Raw genomic sequence first — 22333 nt, 5'->3', positions numbered from 1 at the left:
GGGATGGGGGGTTGGGAGGGGTGAGCAGCACATAAAGCAAGAGGAGCAGTTACCCAGGCCCACAAACACAAGAGAGGAGGGTGGGGGGTAGGGTGCAGCAGACATCTGAGAAAGTGCTCACCTCACCCTCTCTCATACAGAGCAAATCAGGTTTACTGGGCAGCTAAACGTAAGGCAGAAGGGAAGGACTGATATTCCAGGTACACACAGAAAGAAGGAGGGAGGACAGATATTGGAAATTGCACTCAGACAGTGAGGGCAAGGGAAGGTTATTCTGCACGCAGAGACTGACAGAACCACAAGAGGGGAGGATTTTCTGGGGAACCTCAGAATGAGAGAAATACTCTGGGTGTGCACATGAGGAGCACAGTCAAACATGAGCAGCTCACTAGGGTTGGGCGATGTCTGGAATGACACATCGTCCCATCGTCCTGTCCAAACATCGTTGATCTACGATTTGATCGCACATTATTTTGCGCACGGAGGAGAGAACGCAATATTAAGGACACATTCTGAGGCCTAGTTATTTTATCTAGTCTAGGCTGCAGAATGATTTTCAAATTGGTAGGGCTATGATTCTCTTGTACATAAAAATACACAGATATCAGTTATATTAGCCTACCTTTAAAAAAAGTATATTATAAACTGGGTGGGTCGATCCCTGAATGCTGATTGGCTGACAGCCGTGGTATATCAGACCGTATACTACATGGATGACAAAACATATATTTTTACTGCTCTAATTACGTTGGTAACCAGTTTATAATAGCAATAAGGCACCTTGGGGGTTTGTGATATATGGCCAATATACAGCGGCTACGGGTTGTGTCCAGGCACTCATGCATAACAGCCCTTAGCCGTGGTATATTGACCATATACCACACCTCAGGCCTTGTTGCTTAATTATAGCATATCAAGTGTAGTTTCTTCCATAGGGATACTTTCCGACAGTAAAAAAAAAATAAAAAATAAAAAAAGTGACAGGATTTCAATAGTATAGCTTAAGCTAAATCCCGGGAAAAAACGATGGTGACTTGGTGGGAAAGAAAAGCATGTCGACACCAAGTTGGAAGTTCTTCGGTTTCAGGCCAAATGATAAAGGTGAGCCAGCAGACCTGACGAAGTCACTTGCAGCATATGCAAAAAGATTATTAGCGCAAAAGACTGACAGACCACAAACCTGTGTTCTGAGTTCACTAGAAAAGGTAAACATTGCCAGAAACCTTTAGGTAGGCTTGAGACATGGTAAAAAACAACTAGACCTAATGGTTCTTCATTTAATTTAAAAAAATGTAGCCTATATTCAAATCCAGATGCATCTTATTCAAAAAACAGAATATTTATGCTTTTTTTTTTGTATTTTGTTAAGGCTACTTTGATTTATTTTTTAACATGTAGGTCTATATTTAGGATTTGTACAGGTAAAAGGCATATCCTAATAGGCCTATTAGTTTAAAAACGTAAGCCATGTTCATTCAAGTGTTATAAAGAATGTTATAGGAAAGATGAGCTGAGGTCCACACTCCAGTCGGTGGTAATGCACCTTAAAGTTGGTTGCCAATCGACAAAAGTCCACAGAAGAAGACAACTACTGCTACTGAAGGCGAAGAGATTACTAGAAACAAACTATGTTTCCCCTTTTCTCAGTGGATTAATTGTTGGTGAAGAGAACATACAATTTTGTGAAACTCAAAATTCTACAAAGACCCAGGGGGAAAAAAGGACCTTATGCATTTCAGGTAAAATAACAAACCAATGTTTATATCCCAGGACAAATGAGCTAGCAACAGCAAGCTAGCTAAATGTTCATGAATGTTTCATGTGTTTCGACCTGTCTCCAAATTAACATAGTTGATTCAGAGTTCCTTTTGATATTTCAACCTGCGTGTCTGGATCACATCTGGTGTGGATGTACAAAATCAACATGCGCGCAATGGCGCACACCCGATCTAGACAGGATGTTAGGCCCCATCTGACATTATGCGCTGCTTTGGTGCTCTCCGCTCTTTCTACAATTTGCATTGTTCTCTTGCAATATGTTAATAGTCTAACTACCACATATGTATTGAACATTTATGCTATGGCAAATAGGGAATGGGCCATTTGGCAGGTCACCCTGCTGTGTGCTCACTGCGCTGCGCTCTTGTCCACCGCCAGACTCCAATTCAAACCATCATTTGTGACATCAAGATCAACGATGGCTGTCAAACATCGTTGATAGTCGATCCAATTGTAAAATCGCTCAACACTAGAGCACACAGGTCATCTTTTGGTGGTGCTGTGGTGACATTTGTCAACACGGCACCTGCAGGAACACCAGCCATTTCTACACTCTTCCCATAGATTGTACTAATGAGAAAACAGTTTGAAGGCCATTCAGACGGGTGTTTGTTAAACCCCAAGTTTGCTGAGGAACTTGAAGAGCTCAGAGGTTACTGTCTAAGAATGCTGCTGCAACAGTAAATAGGCAACATATAAATGACAAGACTGGTAAAAGGAGCAGAGGCCAATGCTGGGTGAGAAATGGTCCAAGACCACCGTAGGAATATGACTCAAAAGGTGTTGGTGTGTAATGCTACCACAATTTGCTGCCCAGGAAGTGTGTGTGTGGGCACAGAGAGATGGAGTTAGGGTAGCAAAGGGACTAGTAGAGAGCAGTGCTAACCTGATGGGACGTGGTCACCATTGACCTTGAGTGGAGTGAGGACCACGCGCGGCATCATCACAGCCTTCTTCCTCTGTCTGCCCGACTGCAGCAAAGGAGAGCAGGGGACATGGTGAGAGGTAATAGAATGCTAAGACTGATGTTATCACTAAGTCAGAGATAAAGGGGATCTTCAATACGCAATTATTTCTTATACATCATATCCAAACCTCTTCAGAGGGGGTGGGGGGGTAAAGCATACCTGTCTGGATCGGCTTAGTCGGGTCTGTGCCTGGGCCTCGGAGCGCACCTGTCCAGAGACTCCAGACCTACTCAGCCTGGTCTGGGGCTCTGTGGAGCAGGACGCACTGGACGAGCTCTCATCTACTGATGCTGTGGTGGTGGTGGTGGTGGTGGGGGCAGAGAAGGGTATGGTCAGATATCAAAATTGTTACTCTTTACTGGGTTCCAACTGGCATAGTTGATGACAAATGGTCCATGGATCACATACACTGACTAGAAGGCTTTTCACACTGCACATGTTTCGGTTTCCGTTATCACAATTGGTGATGGTGCGTTTATCATCTAGAATTTTTCAGCCATGCATTCAGCGACTCGCATAAACAGCAGCTCCCATACAAATAAACAATAAATGCTTCTCTTTAATAAAAAAAAGCACACAAACAAACACACAGATCTAGGCCAGGGATGGCAGTGTCATGTGTGCCTGTAACCATGGCAACAAACACATGCTTGGGGGGTGGGGGGGGGGACCTGTCTCTGATTTCCAGTTTTTGTTCAAAAAGCACTCTCGTGGGCATGCTCCTTCCGCCTTTATCACAATACATATTCCGGTGTTGTTTCGAAAGCACCTTTGAACAGACCAGTCACAGTAATTAAATAGCACTTGATTTTTGTGCTTAATAAAAAGACCAGGGATGTAGTGGTAAAAACAAAATGGTGGATAAACAGTAAACGGTGGTTGAGAAAATGGGCAGTGAGTCAGGTTGCACGTTGTAACCAAACTTGTAAAACAGTCCATAACTCCAATGTGTTACTTTCGGTTTTTCTGTCAAATGTGTCTCATGTCGTATACTGACAGAGGATAAAGTCCGTCTAGTAATTTGCCTGAAAAAGATGAGTAACGAACAGCAAATCAGATAACCTCATAGTGGAATAGTTGACCTATTTACCTAGTCAGCTTGTTGTTGTGCGTGCCATAAGCAGTCAATGATGCACAACATTGGTTAATGCAATCGTGGGGAAAACACATTTGAAAGAAGTTGATGGCCTTTGTTTATTAAAAAATAGGGAATCCCAGCTTTCGATCGCTACCACAACTCCTAAAAATGAACGCAAACGGCACAGTTTTAAAACGGAGTACATCAGCATGGTTAGGTGTGCTAGCGCTCCTCAATTCACAGCGGGTGCATAGGGGAAACTGGGGCTAAATGTAACACTGGACAATTCTAACAGACGCCTACATTATATTCACTGTGTTTATGGGGACATTAAAGTCATCAATAAGTTGCTAACTAGTAACAAGATCATGTTAAGAGTTTGGGATCCAGCTAATGATTAGCCCAATGGGGTATGCATATATGCAATCCTGTGCTTCAGCCTATTTATTTAGCCATTATGCTGCATCGGTTGGGCTACAGCTGATAATGCTTATTGGATTATGTATAGGCTATGGTAAAAGTAAGCCCTAAAACAAAATCTGGTATTGTGACAGCACTAGAGGCAAGTAATGTAAACTCTAACACTAATTTACAGTAGATGTAAAAAAAAAATATATATAAAAAAAATTATAATAATAAAAAAGGGAATAAAAAAGGAATTTGTGTACATTAACCCTCCACTACATTATATCTGATGATAAAAGCATGTGGTGATCATGACCATACACACCGTCATTCTCTCCGCTGGCCGCAATCGTTTCCATGGAGTCACAGCTCTCTTGCTCCCCCCCTTCCGTTGGCCCTGCTGTTGCAGTGGAAGCGGTAGCCTGTGTAGTGGTGTCCGCTGTCTCCGCCTCTGTCGAACTCTTGGTCCACTGCAGAGCGTTCTTCTGCAGAGGGAGAGTCAGAAAAGTGACTCCTATCAGAAACGTGTGTGCATGTGCATTCTAGGTAGAGGTTTGTATGACGTTTATAAGGGGTAGGGATAAGAGTTGTGTGTGCGCATGTTCAAGAGATTTGGTGAATGGAGTGGGCTTGTTCCATACCTTTAAAGTGAACAGACTCATCCTGCCAGGAAGCTTGAAGAAGATGCTGTTCTTTACTCGGTCCCCCCTCACCTGGGAGTGCAGCATGGTCACCAGACAGGCCAGAGGGGCCGTGCCACTTATGGATAGAAAAGAGCGGAGGAGATGAGTGTGAGAAGCAGCACAAGTGTGAGAGACAGACAAAAAAAATTGAACTTGCAAGGTAATACTATGGTATGCAAAGAGACAGCGCAACAACAAAAAATTATAATAATAATATTGTCCCTTTGTTATTGTGCCATCTCACCTTCTGTTTTTGTGGAACACATTGTGTATCCGACCGGGTAGAGATCATGGGGGAATGGTGAAAAATGAAAAAGTGAGTTAGACTAATTTGACATAAAACGAGCGATATTATCCTTGTAAATACGTTACATATTACAGTAGAGATGTGCGTTAATTAAAAAGGTGTGGGTGTGTGGTTGTTTACCTCATTTCCTTGAGTCCCTTGGTCTGGATAACATGCAGGATCTGCTTGGGCGTCATGGGGGCATCAGAGAAGTTCTCTAGAACCTGAAAAATACATTACAATAAATAATGAACATGTTAGAGCACACACAGAACATTTGAGAGTTGGGCCTAATCATAGCTCTCGAAAAAGGTGGTTAGGTTAGCTTCGCTCACGATTGGCTGCGTGTGAACTAGGACTGACCATTTATTCGACTGGTCGATTGTTTAGTAGATAGGCTGTTGGTCGACCGAAATTTCTTTAGCCGAGCAGTAGTAAAAATATTTTGCAAATAACGTTGTATAAGACACCTGTCTGAGTGGACTGAACCATTGTGGAGGCCGTGGGGATGGCACAGTCCATCACTCTAAGACATGTTACTGAAATTGTACACTACCATTCAGAAGTTGGGTCACTAAGAAATGTGCTTGTTTTTGAAAAGAAAAGCCAATTTTTTGTCCATTAAAATAAACAATTTATCAGAGATACAGTGTAGACATTGTTAATGTTGCATTTGTGGGTTAGAGTGTCTAGTTTGAGAAACAGATGCCTCACAAGTCCTCAACTGGCAGCTTCATTAAATAGCACCTGCAAAACATCAGTCTCAACGTCAACAGTGAAGAGGCGACTCCGGGGTGCTGGCCTTCTAGGCAGCGTTGCAAAGAAAAAGCCATCTCTCAGACCGGCCAATAAAAAGAAAAGATTAAGACGGGCAAAAGAACAGACACTGGACAGAGGAAGATTGGAAAAAAGTGTTATGGACAGACTAATCTAAGTTTGAGGTGTTCGGATCACAAAGAAGAACATTCGTGAGACGCAGAAAAAATGAAAAGATGCTTGCCGCCATCTGTCTGGAGGCAATGTGATGGTCTGGGGTGCTTTGGTGGTGGTAAAGTGGGAGATACTCCATTTTGCTACACCATGGCATACCCTGTGGACGGCACTTAATTGGAGCCAATTTCCTCCTACAACAGGACAATGACCCAAAGCACAGCTTCAAACTATTTAGGGAAGAAGCAGTCAGCTGGTATTCTGTCTATAACGGAGTGGCCAGCACAGTCACCGGATCTCAACCCTATTGAGCTGTTGTGGGAGCAGCTTGACCATATGGTACATAAGTGCCCATCAAGCCAATCCAACTTGTGGGAGGTGCTTCAGGAAGCATGGGGTGAAATCTCTTCAGATTACCTTAACAAATTGACAACTAGACTGCCAAAGGTCTGCAAGGCAGTAATTGCTGAGTAAAGGATCTGAATACTTATGTAGTTTATCACATTCTCTGCATTCATTTTGCAGTCACATGTGTTACGGTGTTCAGAGTTTGTTATAACCAATTTATTGATGTGATTATGATATGCTATAGGTCAGGCCCTATTGGTCACGTGCATGCAATGCATACATGTGTCTCTTAAAGAGATATGGAGAAAGGGTTGAGGAAATCGGGAATGTTTTTCCTAAACAAATTATGGATTTTGCTAACAGAACTTTTCGGTCATAAATGGCTGTAATTATGTTGCATCTTCAGCAACACAGACAGCGTGATACACTGTTGATATTCTGTGGTGGTTGCTGCAGCAGGGATGAGAGAGAGACAACGGGTGCTAGGCACAGTTGCTTGCTGTCTTACTTTTCTATTTTTTTTTTTTTTACACAGCACGTCTGAGTCCGGCCCAACACAATCAAATCAATTGCGGTCGGACTTCCTCTAGTCATGTGTGTCTTAACTATTTCAAACACTGAGCTTGTCTGATGCTTTAAACGCACTGCTAGTTGATTTGACTAAGACACCGGATGTATCTATATATGGAAAGATGCGCATATAAAAATGTTGACCAATCGATTGGTCGAAAGAACAGACAACTATCGGTTGACCAAGGTAAAAAATAAATTAAAAGGTCGGGGACAGCCTCGCTTGCGAAACGGTTTTCGAAACTGATATATGCTGATATTCCCCTTATCTTTCATATCAGCAAGAAAGAAACTTTCAAATAAAAAGATACACTTACTGTAGCTGATTAGCACGGATCCATATGCTGTGTGCGCCTCCAGTTGACGAACTACACTTCCTCTCCATTTACGCTGACACACAGGTGTTCAGAGCATGCTAGATAGCCAATTAGCACAGGTGTCCGTCTACATCTTCCTTAATAAACAAGCACTGCAACATGGAGATATGGCTGTGTGGAAACACCAACCTTATAAAAAGGTATGTTGTAATTTTACCTTTATTAAATTACTTCGATGTTGAAAGACACGGTTTTGGAAACATAAGGAACGTAACGCAAGCTTTGTGTTTTAACGTTCAGAATGAGCATCAGGGCTCTAAACAAAACTCCCCCGGCCAGAAGATACTATCTTCAATAGGTGCTATAGGTAGTTAGGAGAAAGCTAACCCATTCATAGAGGCTAACTATAAATCTGTACCATACATCCAAAAAGTGAATACAGAAGCTTCAGAAATATCGGGTGCAAACGAGAAACAAAACGTGAACTCCATACCTCAAGAATGGAAGACTCAGAAAGGCAGTGCCTAAAACTTTAAAAAGCATGTATTAAAATGCTTAAAACACCGGAGTTAACCACTCAAGCTTTGTCAGCAGAAAGTGGAAATTGAAGCAATACGCTAAGACAGAAATAGTACACAACACAATAAACCCACAACTAGGTCCATCACTCTAGGTGAACCAATTCATATCTATCAGGCGATGTAGCTTAATATTTTTTCTAAAGTGACATCACTATATAAACCACAGGTTACTGGGCTAACAGCCATCTCCACTCACTTAAAAATACAGTGAATTATTGATTAATTGCAATGCTGAAGATGAAAAGACCAGAGACAGATAGGTGCTTGGGATTGTGAGATCGATCCAGCGCCTCTCCGCGTGTCGCCATGACAGGATGCATGAGAAGGAACAATACATAATACAGACTGGGTAGTAGAGCGCTGCTTCAAATGAACCCAAGGACATACAAGCAGGAAATGGAACGGAGAGGAAGGGTATTTTGGTCAGGGAGAGACAAGCAGACAAAGCGTCCAAGCACTTCACCAACCACGCATGCACCCTAAAGATGCAGATCCCAATAGAGAAACAGTATGCTCCATGATTAGGTGAGTCATTGGTGAATAACAGAATGCTATGACATGTGGCAATCACTGTAACATTTCTCTTGTCCTTGTCCCAGAAGAAAATGTAAAAATAGAAAACAGTCCCTGAGGAACCAGATGGTCAATAAGATAGAGAACCCTGATAGGTCTGCAATCTGTGGAGAAATAAAAGAACCTGCTCAGTTATATATATATATTTGGAACTGGTAAAGTGTGTGTCCCTATCTTGTTGAAGATACAACCACGTGTCCACTGCCCATTCCCATCTATCTGAATGTGTGAGCGTGCAACGTATTTCTGTGTTTCCAGCCTCTGTTTTTTCTTGTGACACTAATTGGTCAGTCATTTCTGTATGCCTCAGTGAATGACAAAAGTCCTTAATTTGAACATGCTTATTTTACACACAAACCTAGCATGGCATAGCACAAGTTTCAGAACACACTGGACTCCTGTTATTAGTCTCAGCCTATACATATTGTTTATGCTCCCAAAAGCTACACATTCTCCACAAGGATGGGCAGTGACACATGGGCCGTAGCTTATAAATATGCATTCTCCGCACAGTCAAAACCAAAAATGGCACAGAGCTTTGTAGCACTTCCATGGCGTGCAGGGATGCAGATAGGCACAGAACAGTAAAATAGGGTCTGGCAACTGAACAGAGCCACATTCTAAAATGCAGGCCTGTGCATCTAAGGAACTTCCACACCCATATTAAGGAAGGAGAAATGAGCTGAAGTTGAGCTATAACGCATCTGCAGTATGCATGTACAATATAAAACATGGTAGGATTTATAGCATTGTGAACTGAATAAAATTAAATGCGTCATTAACTGCATCCAGTTCAAGATCCTCAAGAAGCACCAATGATACTGATATGAAATTCTATTTGTCACATGCGCCAAATAAAACAGGTGTAGACCTTAGTGAAATGCTTGCTTACAAGCCCTTAACCAACAATGCAGTTTCAAGAAAATCCCTAAAAAAGTAAGCGATAAGAATAACAAATAATTAAAGGGCAGCAGTAAATAACAATAGCGGGGCTATATACAGGGTGTACTGGTGTACAGAGTCAATGGACGAGGGGCACCGATGTTGAGGTAATTATGTACATGTAGGTAGAGTTATTAAAGTGACTATGCATAGATAATAGGGGAGGCGAGGAGCAGGGGGGGGGGGGGGGGGGGGGGGGCTATGCAAATAGTCTGGGAAGTCTTATGGCTTGGGGATATAAGCTGTTTAGAAGCCTCTTGGACCTAGATTTGGCGCCGGTCAGGATGCTCTCGATGGTGCAGCTGTAAAACACTGAAGATCTGAGGACCCATGCCAAATCATTTCAGTCTCCCGAGGGGGAATAGGTTTTGTCGTGCCCTCTTCACAACTGTCTTGGTGTGCTTGGACCATTAGTTTGTTGGTGATGTGGACACCAAGGAATTTGAAGCTCTCAACCTGCTCCACTACAGCCCGCCGATGAGAATGGGGGAGTGCTCGGTCCTCCCTTTCCTGTAGTCAAAAATCATCAGGTCTCCAGGTCTCTGACCTCCTCCCTATAAGCGGTCTCACTGTTGTTGTGATCAGGCCTACCACTGTTGTTTCATCAGCAAATGTAATGATGGTGTTGGAGTCGTGCCTGGCCGTGCAGTCATGGGTGAACAGGAAGTACAGGAGGGGACAAAGCACGCACCCCTGAGGGGCCCGTGTTGAGGATCAGTGTGGCGGATGTGTTGTCAGGAAGTCCAGGATCCAGTTGCAGAGGGAGGTGTTTAGTCCCAGGGTCCTTAGCTTAATGATGAGCTTTGAGGGCACTATGGTGTTCAACACTGAGCTATAGTCAATGAATAGCATTCTCACATAGGTGTTCCTTTTGTCCAGGTGGGAATGGGCAGTGTGGATCTGTTGGTGCGGTATGCAAATTGAAGTGGGTCTAGGGTTTCTGGGATTGATGTGAGTCATGACCAGCCTTTCAATGCATTTCATGGGTACAGACGTGAGTGCTACAGGTTGGTAGTCATTTAGGCAGGTTACCTTAGTGTTCTTGGGCACAGGGACTATGGTGGTCTGCTTGAAACATGTAGGTATTACAGACTCAGACAGGAGAAGTTGAAAATGTCAGTGAAGAACATTTGGTTAGCGCATGCTCGGAGTACACGTCCTGGTAATCCGTCTGGCCCAGCGGCCTTGTGAATGTTGACCTGTTTAAAGGTCTTACTCACATCGGCTGCGGAGAGCGTGATCACAGTCTTCCGGAACAGCTGATGCTCTCACACATGTTTCTGTGTTACTTGCCTCGAAGTGAGCTAAGTTATTTAGCTCGTATGGTAGGCTCGTGTCACTGGCAGCTCTCTGCAATGCAACGCAGCCTCGTCTGGCAGTCAGAAGGGTGGACTGCCTCCCATTGAAATTAATGGACTTTTGCCAGATGCAGACTGTTTATAGCAGTAATGTGCACTGTGTTAGGCTCTGCATAACTAATGTAGGGCCTGATCATGCTGCTCAGCATAAACATTAACAGTCATAGTTATACTCCTCTCTCTCTCTCTCTCTCTTCTCTCTTCTCTCTCTCTCTCTCTCTCTCTCTCTCTCTCTCTCTCTCTCCTTCTCTCCTCTCTCTCCTCTCTCTCTCTCTCTCTCCTCTCTCTCTCTCTCTCTCCTCTTCTCTCTCTCTCTCTCTCTCTCTCTCTCTTCTCTCCTCTCTCCTTCTCTCTCTCTCTCTTTCTCTCCTCTCTTCCTTCTCTCTCTCCTCTCTATTAATTAACTTAATTTTATTTGCCTCATTTAGTAGACCTGGATATTTAGACCCCTCTACAAAGCACAGAGAATAGTGTGTATTGTAGCAGATGAAACCATGACCGAAAAATTAATGACAAATCTAGAATTTTAAATGGTTAAGTACGGGTTAAGGTTAGGTAAGGACGTCCCAAACAGCACTAACCATAGAAAAAAACCTGTGTCTGTGGTGCATTTCCACACATTATTTACCCGTGTTTACCCAAAAGGCTCAGACTTTTCTGTTTCCATCTATGGTCCAGCACCTGCGTCTCATTGGTCCATGGCTCTTGTAGATCTGACTGAACTTGAACACATTCTCACAACTGTTTTGATTATGCGGAGGTTGTTGCTGCTCTTCACATATCCTCACTGTTAGCCCTAGCTAGGGATATAATTTCCCTGGTATAACATACGGGTGTATACACTAGTGTAACATTGGTGTTACAGTAGAAAAGCAGCATTGAGGATTTGCAGTACACAAAAACACAGACATGATTTGTATACCATTACAGTAGCCTACAAGCTACTTCTTATCTGGCTTATTTATCAACATGGCTACATAAAAACATTTGCACGCATGCACCCGGTTAGCTATCCAAAACTATGGTGATGGCTACATAAAGACGGCTTTATCCATCTTTATATGGTTGTAGCTAGCTGCCACCTAGCTACCTAACATTAACTAAACTGGGGGTGGAAACGTTAACGTTATACAGCCCTGACCCTTGTTGACTCCAGCCACAGAGGGGCCTGGCTAAATGTGTTAAAATACGAACAGCTAACGTTAGTGTAATTAACGTCAGCTGGGAAACAGTTTTGGTGGTTAACTAGGAAATATATATGTAGTTACATGTTCAATAGATGGTGGTAGTCTGGCTAACGTTAACTTGCTAATACAGTGAGTTATGCTAGCTAGCAAACAAAGGGTCAAACGGGAAGGCAGACGTACCCCTTAACGTTAGCCAGCTAGCTATGCGCCTGTCAACAATGAGGGTTCGTTTAGCCACAGCCACACGCGGAATGGCAAATCAAGATAATAAAAAACGGTATTTCGTTATTAGGGGCTTAATGCATGTATTTATTCCATTGTTAACATGTTGGCAATTTAATGTTGGAGTACTCCCTGCCAGCTAGCGTTAGCGGGCTGCGTGCAGTGCCAACCAGACATACCAGACTCGGGAACAATCTTTGTTCGGTTGCCGACAGTTGTTCGTCTACCCTGTCTCACAGGGGCTGTCAGTACATTACAAAATTACAACTAATAATTAGTAGTATATTACCATGCGAGCCGCCTCAGCCCACGTGCGTTCCTTCTTTCTCTTCTGTTTGTCCTTCATTTCCTCCCTCTAGTAGCTAGCTATCCTCTCTCAGTTGCTCCTCCAGCAGCAGTTGCGATAGCTTCAATGGGTCAGGAAACCCCGAACTAGCAAGCTACGTTAGCTGAGCGGTTTCTCTCCGTTTCGCTAACTTAGCCTTCCCACCACGCAGTTGCTCGTTTTCTCGTTCGTCCTGTGCTCGGTAGGCACGTCCCTTGTTGAGCTAATTCATTTATATAAACTATTGTTGTTCTACTCTATTGCACTGTAACGCGACAGAAGGCTAATGAGAAGCTATCTAGTAAAAACGTACGGGGAGCGCAGTAACGAGCGAACCCTAGCAGCTACGAGCGCCTCTCGTCTGTTGAAGCTACATCTGCTGCAGGAAAACCTCACTTTGGAATGCAAGGCGGAGAGAACACAACAACGAGGTCAAGGGTCAAACACACTGCAGGAACGCAACACAAAACAACTCTCCCCACCCCCTCTCTATCTAGCCACTCTGCTACAAACCAACGCCAGTGGGAAGGAAATGACGGAGGACAAGGCATTGTGGCTCTACTATCTGCAAAATGAGCCACAATGGCGTCAACATGTAACCTGCTAGAGATCTACCTGAATAAAAAATATGGAAGAATCTAAAATCAGATACCACGTTTCGATAAACAATAACGTAAATTCCAAAATTGTACTCATAGGCTACTCTTTAACTACTCAAATACGGGAACATAATGCTGCAGTGTTTACAACAAATGCGTTCTGATACCAAACTGATTATAGTCTATAATACATAGAGTACTAATAATTATGATTGTCCGTGTCCCAAAACGAAGTCACACAGAGAACATCCACATTAAAACACTTATATTCACCTTAATAAAATAGATATAACCTGTATTTTCAACAGCCTGATCCTGACACATTGTTTTGTAAACTGAGGGATGGGGCTAAGGAAATGTCACCACATTTGTAGATGGAACTATGAATGCAAACCTGGACAGAGAGTTTGTGAGATTGACATGGTGATATAGTTGGAAGCTATACGTTATAGAATAAAATTACAAAAACTTGAACAGTAGACTATGCAAACTTACTCCACAACTAATGCAACCTAAATCCATGTTGCTAACAGTTCAACAAAGTTCTTCATCGAGGAACTGTTTGCAACATGGATTTAGGTAGTATTACCAGATTTTCTCCAGCAAATCAGATGGAAAAGATGATCTCCCTCCATCATCTTCTCTTCTTATATAGTATCATGATATGGGGCCCATATTGTCATAAGTGTTCAAGTTTAATATGAAGTATAGTATTGCATACTAGGTCAATCAGTGTTGGTGAACCGTATTTAGCAACCACTGCAAAAGTTTGTCAAAGCGGTGTGTCTGACGTCACACTCCCATAATGCACGCGCTCTGAAACTCCAGCGCTGCACTGGAAAACCCAGGCCCTGAAAATAATAAAATAGTTTTACAAAATATCTCAGAGAAAAGGAACAAGAACCGAATACCGAAAGTTTTAAAGGTACGTTTACGCCAATTTTTAACAGAAAAGTCCCAAATATAAGTCTGCCAGCCTGATAGTAAAAATCGACTCATGCCGAGCAACTTCGTGACATGAACTTGCTGAATTTCTTTTGCAGTTTTCAAATAGTAGTGCAATATGTCTATTTCTGTTAATTACTTAATTACTATCTGTAATAACGAAAAGCTTAACTGTTCCGCTGGCTCTCACCAAATGTTCAGAATACAAAAGTGTTAAAAAAAAGTATTTTTTAATGTTCGTCCTTCGCACTACGTGCCACCATTGCGTTTTTTTCGATCATGAATTACATTAGCTAGTCCCATTTATTGAGTTTTCTGTTTACTCTATATTCTAATTGACTAGCGTTGCGTGAATTAGATAGTCGTTTAAAAAACACATTTCTGAAACACATCATTAAAGATCATATACAGGTTGAGCAGCTGGAGTTGATGATTAACCATATGTTCGTTGTATTTAGACACTTGATTGGTTTTCAAGTGTTAATAACATACCTTGTTTTACATTGTGTTGAGATCAGAGACGGTTTTGTAGTTAGAATTTTCTAATATAGAAAACCTTGGCTCATCATGCCACCAAATTTCCACAAGAGGGCACTATGACCTGAATATTGATCTGCAGCACTTGCACAATTATAACCATAGTTGTACTAAATCCTGAACTTCAACTTATTCAGACAGTTTTCCTTTTTTCACCTGTGTAATTGCAAAAACCGCTCAACTCCATTACATTACAATTTCAAAGTAATTACAGAAGTACTATGTAATTACAGTGTTACTACCAATGACATATGTCTTTGGTTATTACACAGGTATAGGGGCAACTTAATGTCAAGTGCATTGCTTTGGGTGGGTCCTATACATGGGGTGTGTCAGGCCCCAGCTTGACTGTGGGTAATTTCATCATACAACAACTATAGGCTGATCTGTGCTTATTTGTGCTTATATATAGGGCTGTAATCATGCAGAACTGCCACTCACATTCAATTGCTTTTCTGGCTGGTGTGGCTGGATGAGACCTGGAGAAGAACCACACAACTTACCCAAGAATTACCCTCTGGAGAGACACACACACACATACAACTCACACAAGCTCAGGTACGCTCATACACATCCAGTCCGAGCTTTAACGGCTGAGTGTTTGACTCCTCTCCTTTCATCGCCCAGGCCCTATTGGGTTGCTATGGCAGCTGCTGCTGCAGAACCACCCCATCTGATAGAAGCTTGCACTGGAAAGGGAGACAGGCGGACAGACCCTCGCCTGGAGAGAATACGAAACACTCCACTAACAGCATTCAGCAGCACTCAACACCCCACTCTCCATTAAGGGTGCAGCCAAGGTTGTCAAGTTTGAAGGTCCTCTCTTAAAATATCCCATGAGTCTGCTCAGGCTTATGGCCCGTTGTCCTCTGCAGAAGACCCAGTGCCGTTCCCTCTGCTAGAAGATGTTCCAACAGAAGGAGCACCTGAAAAGCCACCTTCAGGCCCAATACGCCAACAGGCAGGTGTTCCAATGCCAGGAGTGTGGCAAACAGTACAGCACTCAGCTGGGCTACCGGCGCCACCTTCTGGCCACCCACACCCCCAGCTCCCTCTCTGGGGAGCTCCATTTCCAGGAGGGGGAGCCCACCCTGCTGGAGCAGCTAGGGAGCCACACCGACAGGCCTCAGCCACTGGAGGGTGCCACCGACGCCATCAGGGAGAGGAAGTATTCGTGCGAGCGTTGCGACCGACGCTTCTACACCCGCAAGGATGTGCGGCGCCACGCTGTGGTTCACACGGGCCGCCGGGACTTTCTGTGCCCGCGCTGTGCCCAGCGCTTTGGCCGCAGGGACCATCTGACACGCCACCTGAAGAAGAGCCACGTCCAGGAGGCCACACCCACCACCCCCACAGCCACACCTGCCCCCACCACACCTGGCCCCGTAAAGGAGGAGCAGAGTCCGCTGTCATGTGGCATGGGGCCCCCCTCAAAGGAGCCCATAGAGACCTTCCCCATGGACATGTACAGCAGCTACCCCCTGCAGACCATGTCCAATCCAGGCATGGGCCACCACCACCACTCCCTCATGCAGGTTTCCCTGTCCACGGCCATGGGGATGGGCCGCCACATGCCGGACCCCGCTCCCCATCCCCATTCCCACCACCACCTCCCCCAGCCCCAGCAGCAACAGCAGCCTTATGGCCACATGCCCAGGTACCAGCATGGATCTACCTCATACCCCCACCCTGACACGGAGAGCTTTCTCATGGACCTGCAGAGTGGGCTGCCCCCACACTTGACCGCAGCCTCCTCCTCTACCTCCTCCTCCCCTCAGAGGGAGGTGCTCTCAGAAGCCCAGGGTGGGCCAGGGGCCGGGGACCCCCACATTCTGTCCAGGAGCCCCGCTCTCTCCTCGGCCGAGCTGTCATGCGCTGCTAACATGGACCTGGGTCCTCTCCTGGGCTTCCTGCCGTTCGGCCTGCCTCCTTACAGTGCTCATATGAGTATGGGAGGTCTGGTGATGGGCTACCCGTCTACCTCCACCTCCACTGTGCCGCCCTCCTCCAGTCCCCTGCCTTCTCAGGCCCCAGGAGGCCTTACCTTCCTGCAGCCTCCACAACTGCACGCACCCCAGGGCCCCGGAACCCACAACAACAACCAGCTACCTCAGGGGTTCAGCAACCCTGGAATGAGCACTTCCACCTCCCTACCTCGCTACTACCAGGCCTTTCAACAGTGAGCAGCCTGATACCATGTGACCCACGTGACCTAACACCAGGCCAAGGGAAACTTCAAATAGTCATGAATAAAGCCTCCAATACAATATGAGTGTTTAGAACAGGTATGGGCAAGTGAAATTTTGTTGTCTCCCTCTTGACAGCGGAGAGGGGGGAGGGGGGGGAATGATGTTTTAAAGTTAACACATTTTGCAATGGGGCAGAGTGAAGATTTAGCAATTTTATAACAAATTTCATGCAATTCTACAAATTTGTGCATTGATGCATTGGTGCATTGATCCGCAGGTCAGTTGCCCATCCCTGGTCTAAAATGACCAGAATACACAAGTGATACATACACTATATATACAAAAGTATGTGGACACCCTTCAAATCAGTGTATTGGGCTATTTCCGCCACACCTGTTGCAGACAGGTTTATAGAATCGAGCACACAGCCATACAATCTCCATAGACAAACATTGGCAGTAGAATGGCCTTACTGAAGAGCTCAGTGACTTTCAATGTGGCACTGTCATAGGATTCCACCTTTCCAACAAGTCAGTTTGTCAAATTTCTGCCCTGCTAGAGCTTCCCCGGTCAACTGTTCCAGACAGCAGATGTCCACATACTTTTCGTCATGTGGTGTATATGCTTTCAATGTGCTTGCATAAAAAAAAAAAATTGCATTAGTTTTCAGTCTTTAAAAACGATGCTCATTAAGCTTTCGGTGGCAATAATTTCCATTATGACGTTGAACACAATGAACCACCTCATCAGTATTACCTCATCCGATTAAAATAAACTTGAGCAGAAGGAGAATAGGGAGTGTCTTTTAGCAACCCAAATGTTGTTTTACTGAAACCTGTTAGAAATAGGCCAAGTGGTTGCACTTTGGAAAGATCGCGTCAGGTCTATACAATGTGGACATAAGTGCTACATGACACCTGCCACTCATCTAGATTTTTTTTTTCAACAATGTGATTTACTTTGATGACAATGGTTATGCTAGATATATAACAGCAGTTTGCTTAACATTGTACTTTTGTGTCATCATGTAATGCTTATTTATATAAAAACTAGACACATTTAATTTTTAAGTTCCTTTAAAGAAGTTTTCTCTTCCCAGTACCCCATTCCACTTATTTGGTCTGTTCCAGACAGTATTAGCACACTGGTTCAAGTAATCAAGGGCTTGATTATTATTATAAACTGGGTGGTTTGAGCCCTAAATGCTGATTGGCTGAAAGCCGTGGTATATCAGATCGTCGTCCACGGGTATGACACATTTATTTACTGCTCTAATTACGTTGGTAACCAGTTTATAATAGCATTAAGGCACGTCAGGGGTTTGTGGTAAATGGCCAATATACCATAGCTAATGGCTGTATCCAAGCACTCCTTATTGGGTCGTGTATAAGATCAGCCTTTAACCGTGGTATATTGGCCATATACCACACCTCCCCAGGCCTTATTGTTTAAGTTGACCATTTAAATCAGCTGTGCTTGTTCTGGTATAGACCAAATAAGTGGAATGGCAGGGGGTACTCGAGAGGTTTGGCAAACACCTCTTTAGAGAGTTTTACTGAAATGGGTTTCATATTACTGCATATCATTGACTGTATCCTGTATTCAGTGAAATGTCACACCGATGTCTTAAAAAATGCTACTGTTGTGCCTCTTGGATGTCTACTCTCGACTGTGTTAAAGCACTTATGACATTATGAAAGGAGAGAATTGATGTCTTAAAAAATGTTTTGTTCCTTTTACCTCAACAACATGCTCTCCTAGATGAACAGCTAAACAGAATGATGTCCTGTGGGGTTAGGGTAGGTCTATATCTTTCCAATTTACTTTGGCTCTGAGTTGTGCCATTAGATCTAAAGTGAAAATGTAGGTTTTATGAATCTAGTTGCTTTTTTGTTGTTGTTGATACAACATACAGTGATATTAATTGACCCATATTCTTTCTACCTCTATACTATTATAGTATATGTTATTTTTTTCTGCCATATTCTGTCACCGGTGTAATCTAAAAATATAACAAGAAGTGTAACAAGCAGTACGGAAAATGTTGTATAACATCTCCTCCTTGAACATTGTCTCTTTTACCAGTTCTCATGTATTATATCATATCCTGATATGTAGATCTCTGTTCCACGCCCATGTTTATTTTATACTTGTTTGCCGCATTCCAGACTGACTACATTGCAGATGCCTGCCAGATCTCACAACACCTGGATAGGTGTTTTAAGATATCTGCCAACCACATCATATGATATAGCAATCTGATGCACGGCTGTACAGTCGATGACGTAACATGCCACTATTGGTTGATGCAATGCACCTGTCTGCAATGTAGTCGGCCTGGAACGTGACCGTTGACTACCTCAGAAAAGAGCAACTTGTTACTCTTCATATCATTGTGTAGAGTTTATTTTTGTCAGTTCAACGAACGCACACTTTAGTACTAGATTTGTTTTGAGGTTAGCTTAGCATATTGACGGAAGGATGTTAGCACAATAATTAAGTTCCCATTATATTATGTTAAATGGTGATTTTATTGTATTGAATTCCGGTGTTGCCTGCAGTAAAATGAGCTACTATTTAGGCAAACATCCCCGTTAGCTCTTAGGACTACGCTCTAGCTGTTTGTACCATCACCCTGTAGAAGAAGTTACAAAATAAGAATTGCTCTTTTCATATTATCTTTGAAGCATTTTCTTATTGTCAGAATGTGAACAATAAAGTACCACATAGATTGATTCATTTTTCACTATCGAACACATTTCCTCTATAGATGTAATGTCATTTGTTTTGGCATGAATTTGCTTCCATACATTTCCACACGAAAAGGTACAAATATTAAAGAACATTTATGTACATTTTACGAGTCAAATGATGTGGCGTAGCCACTATTTAATCGCACACCAGTTTATTTTACACAGACAGACCAAGATGAGGATCTTCTGACTGATTGTGAGGGAAGTCTTTACAAGAATGCAGTCCAACGGAAGAGGTCCGTTGGACTTTTCAGAAGAGGTCAGAAGCACATTTACAACATACAGTGAGCAAGGCAGGAAGCTTCCCTGCATCTCATCAACTGGTAGACCAGAATCAATTTACATGAAGTTGATTGCAGTGCAAAGACGATAAAACTACTGTAATGTGAACAATGTGTCTTCTAACCACAAAATGAACCACAGTAACATGTGTGGTGTAGGAAATCTGTTGAACTGATGATCTTCCATAGTCTCTTGGCCAGGTATTTCTTCAGCAGGACCTGGGACTTCAGTACTATATTGCTGCCCTTGGCCTTCTCTGCAATGTTGTTGAGCCATGGGCGTCTTAGACACTGTCCAGCACTTATTCGCCCTCTGGCCAAACAGGGAAACGGGTAGAAGTATTACTATTAAACTGTAATAATCACATACTTTTGTTAATGTAGTGTATATTAGATTGGCAGCATATAAGTGATGACCCCTAAGGTCCACATGTCTGTGGGGAAGGACACAAAGTCAAAGTTGACCACCTCTGGGGCCAGAAATTCAGGGGTTCTAAAATTGAGAGCTTTCCTGAGGCCTGTATCTGATTCCCAGGAAGAAAGAACATTCATTTTTAAGGTTATCTTTGAGAGAGCTGCTACCAATGCTCACAATAAAGCCCCCGACACACACAGCTGTGGAGAAAGGAGACATTACCTTCTGACCAGCCCAAAGTCGATAATCTTCACCTGATGGCCAGTGTGATTCACACAAAGGATATTCTCCGGTTGTAAACATTGTAGTGGATAAATGAGCCATTAATTACTTTTCATGACACCGACACATGCGTGAGTGCCTCTTTGGTTCATGGTGAGTGACCACGCAGTGCTTCAAGTGGTGATGAAAATGTGTCTTGTCATTTGTGACAGTTGGTGGTGGGCCTTAAAATCTGGTTTGAGACAATGCATATCGAGTCCACCATACTCACTTTCAGGTCGAGGTGGAGGACGTACAACTGATGCATGTAGCTGACCCTTTCACAGATCCGCTTGGCAAACACCATGGCATCCACCTCGGTCAGCGGTGCACTCTCATTCACGATCCTTTCAAACATCTCTCCACCCTCAACACTGCCACACACAGACAGCACGTTGACCAACTCCACTGCTCCTTTCCCCTTTCCATTGTGTTCTTTTATTTGATGGATGTAATGCACTTTGCTTCGTCATGTATCCATATTTGTGGTGATTCTGGCTACTGTATGTATGTCTCTGAATGTGTATTTTGTACTCTAGTGTATGCTGCCAGCAAACCAAATCTCCCCTCAGGAGATCAGTAAAGTATATTAATGAATTGTTAATTTATTGATCCCTGTTAAATTATATGTAGAATGTTGGGAAGCACTACAGTGTAATGGAGTTCATGACAAGGAACATCAGAATGGAATATGAAGGAATAGTAGCAACTTACTATTCCAGAATTAACACCAGCTGGTGCTTGGCCTCAAAGACCTCGTAGAGCTGGAGGATGTTGGGATGACTCAGCTGTTTCATCGCCTGCACCTCGTTATTCACCTTTTTTCACAGGCAAATGTCAACATACAAATATGTACCTGTAAAAAATAAATATATATATATATATATGTGTATATCATGTTGACATTTATCAACATGGTAAAAGACCATGCAGTGTATACATTTAACCATTCACACAATGAGGAAACCGACTCCAAGTAACTTAGCAGTGACAAGTGAGGTCCTGCCTGGCAGAGATGCTGTCCTAGGTAGTGGCTCGATGGGTGGGGCTTGGGAAATTCCCTGGCAGGTGTGGTGGCCCCTTTGCTCCAGACCTCATTTACAAGACAAAACAGAATAGTCCTCAATGGAAATTGGACACATTTCCTACAAGCCTCTCATTTTCACAATAGCATGTTGTAACATCAACATTGAGAGAGAAAAATCATTGTAATTTATATCCACTTCACAGCTATTCATCTCCTTTCAAATGCTGTTTGAAACTTTAATTCATATTAATCACATGGCATTGGTTGAGACATTGAAATACAACCTTTCTGACCTGTAGTGAGCTCAGTCAAACTAAGTCTGTGAATAATGATACAATACTTCCATGTGTCATTGAACACGTTACCTTTGGTCAGGCCCTCTAAAGTCCTCTGCATTTTACTCATCCTCCTCTCCAAATTGGTAGGCCTGATCACCGACAACGACGAGACAGCCTATAGGGAGGAGGTCAGAGACCTGGCCGGGTGGTGCCAGAATAACAACCTATCCCTCAACGTAACCAAGACTAAGGAGATGATTGTGGACTACAGGAAAAGGAGTACCGAGCACGCCCCCACGGCAATTGCTCGGCCTCCGACCGCAAGGCACTTCAGAGGGTAGTGCGTACGGCCCAGTACATCACTGGGGCAAAGCTGCCTGCCATCCAGGACCTCTACACCAGGCAGTGTCAGAGGAAGGCCCTAAAAATTGTCATAGACCCCTGCCACCCCAGTCATAGACTGTTCTCTCTACTACCGCATGGCAAGCGGTACCGG

General features: G+C 43.5%; 2 protein-coding genes across 4 annotated transcripts in view; one reads left to right on the top strand and one right to left on the bottom strand.

The window, feature by feature from the left end:
- Positions 1 to 13251, bottom strand: part of LOC111966322 (polycomb group protein ASXL1) — a 26427-nt gene extending 13176 nt beyond the window's left edge. Inside the window, exons 1-6 of one of the 2 annotated variants that reach the window (XM_023990855.2) lie at positions 12517 to 13251; positions 5341 to 5423; positions 4872 to 4992; positions 4556 to 4715; positions 2907 to 3037; positions 2666 to 2750 (exon numbers count right to left, since the gene is read on the bottom strand). In XM_023990855.2, coding sequence (XP_023846623.1) covers positions 2666 to 2750; positions 2907 to 3037; positions 4556 to 4715; positions 4872 to 4992; positions 5341 to 5423; positions 12517 to 12573 — 637 coding nt within the window. In that variant the 5' untranslated portion in view covers positions 12574 to 13251. The remainder of the gene's footprint in view (positions 1 to 2665; positions 2751 to 2906; positions 3038 to 4555; positions 4716 to 4871; positions 4993 to 5340; positions 5424 to 12516) is intronic. The other variant, XM_023990858.2, reaches the window with a different exon arrangement.
- Positions 13252 to 13947: 696 nt separating this feature from the next.
- plagx (pleiomorphic adenoma gene X) lies at positions 13948 to 19557 on the top strand. Of its 2 annotated transcripts, none has more exons than XM_023990860.2 (2): positions 13948 to 14076; positions 15261 to 19557. In XM_023990860.2, exon 2 carries the CDS (start codon positions 15539 to 15541, stop codon positions 16814 to 16816), a length of 1278 nt encoding a protein of 425 aa, XP_023846628.1. In that variant the 5' UTR covers positions 13948 to 14076; positions 15261 to 15538; the 3' UTR covers positions 16817 to 19557. The 2 variants fall into 2 exon arrangements, with proteins under 2 accessions (XP_023846628.1, XP_023846627.1); XM_023990859.2 differs by having other exon boundaries at positions 15046 to 19557.
- The last annotated feature ends 2776 nt before the right edge of the window (positions 19558 to 22333 follow it).

Source organism: Salvelinus sp. IW2-2015, linkage group LG7 (assembly GCF_002910315.2).
Source record: "Salvelinus sp. IW2-2015 linkage group LG7, ASM291031v2, whole genome shotgun sequence".
Classification (NCBI taxonomy): domain Eukaryota; kingdom Metazoa; phylum Chordata; class Actinopteri; order Salmoniformes; family Salmonidae; genus Salvelinus; species Salvelinus sp. IW2-2015.
This window is presented reverse-complemented; position numbering and strand designations above follow the sequence as displayed.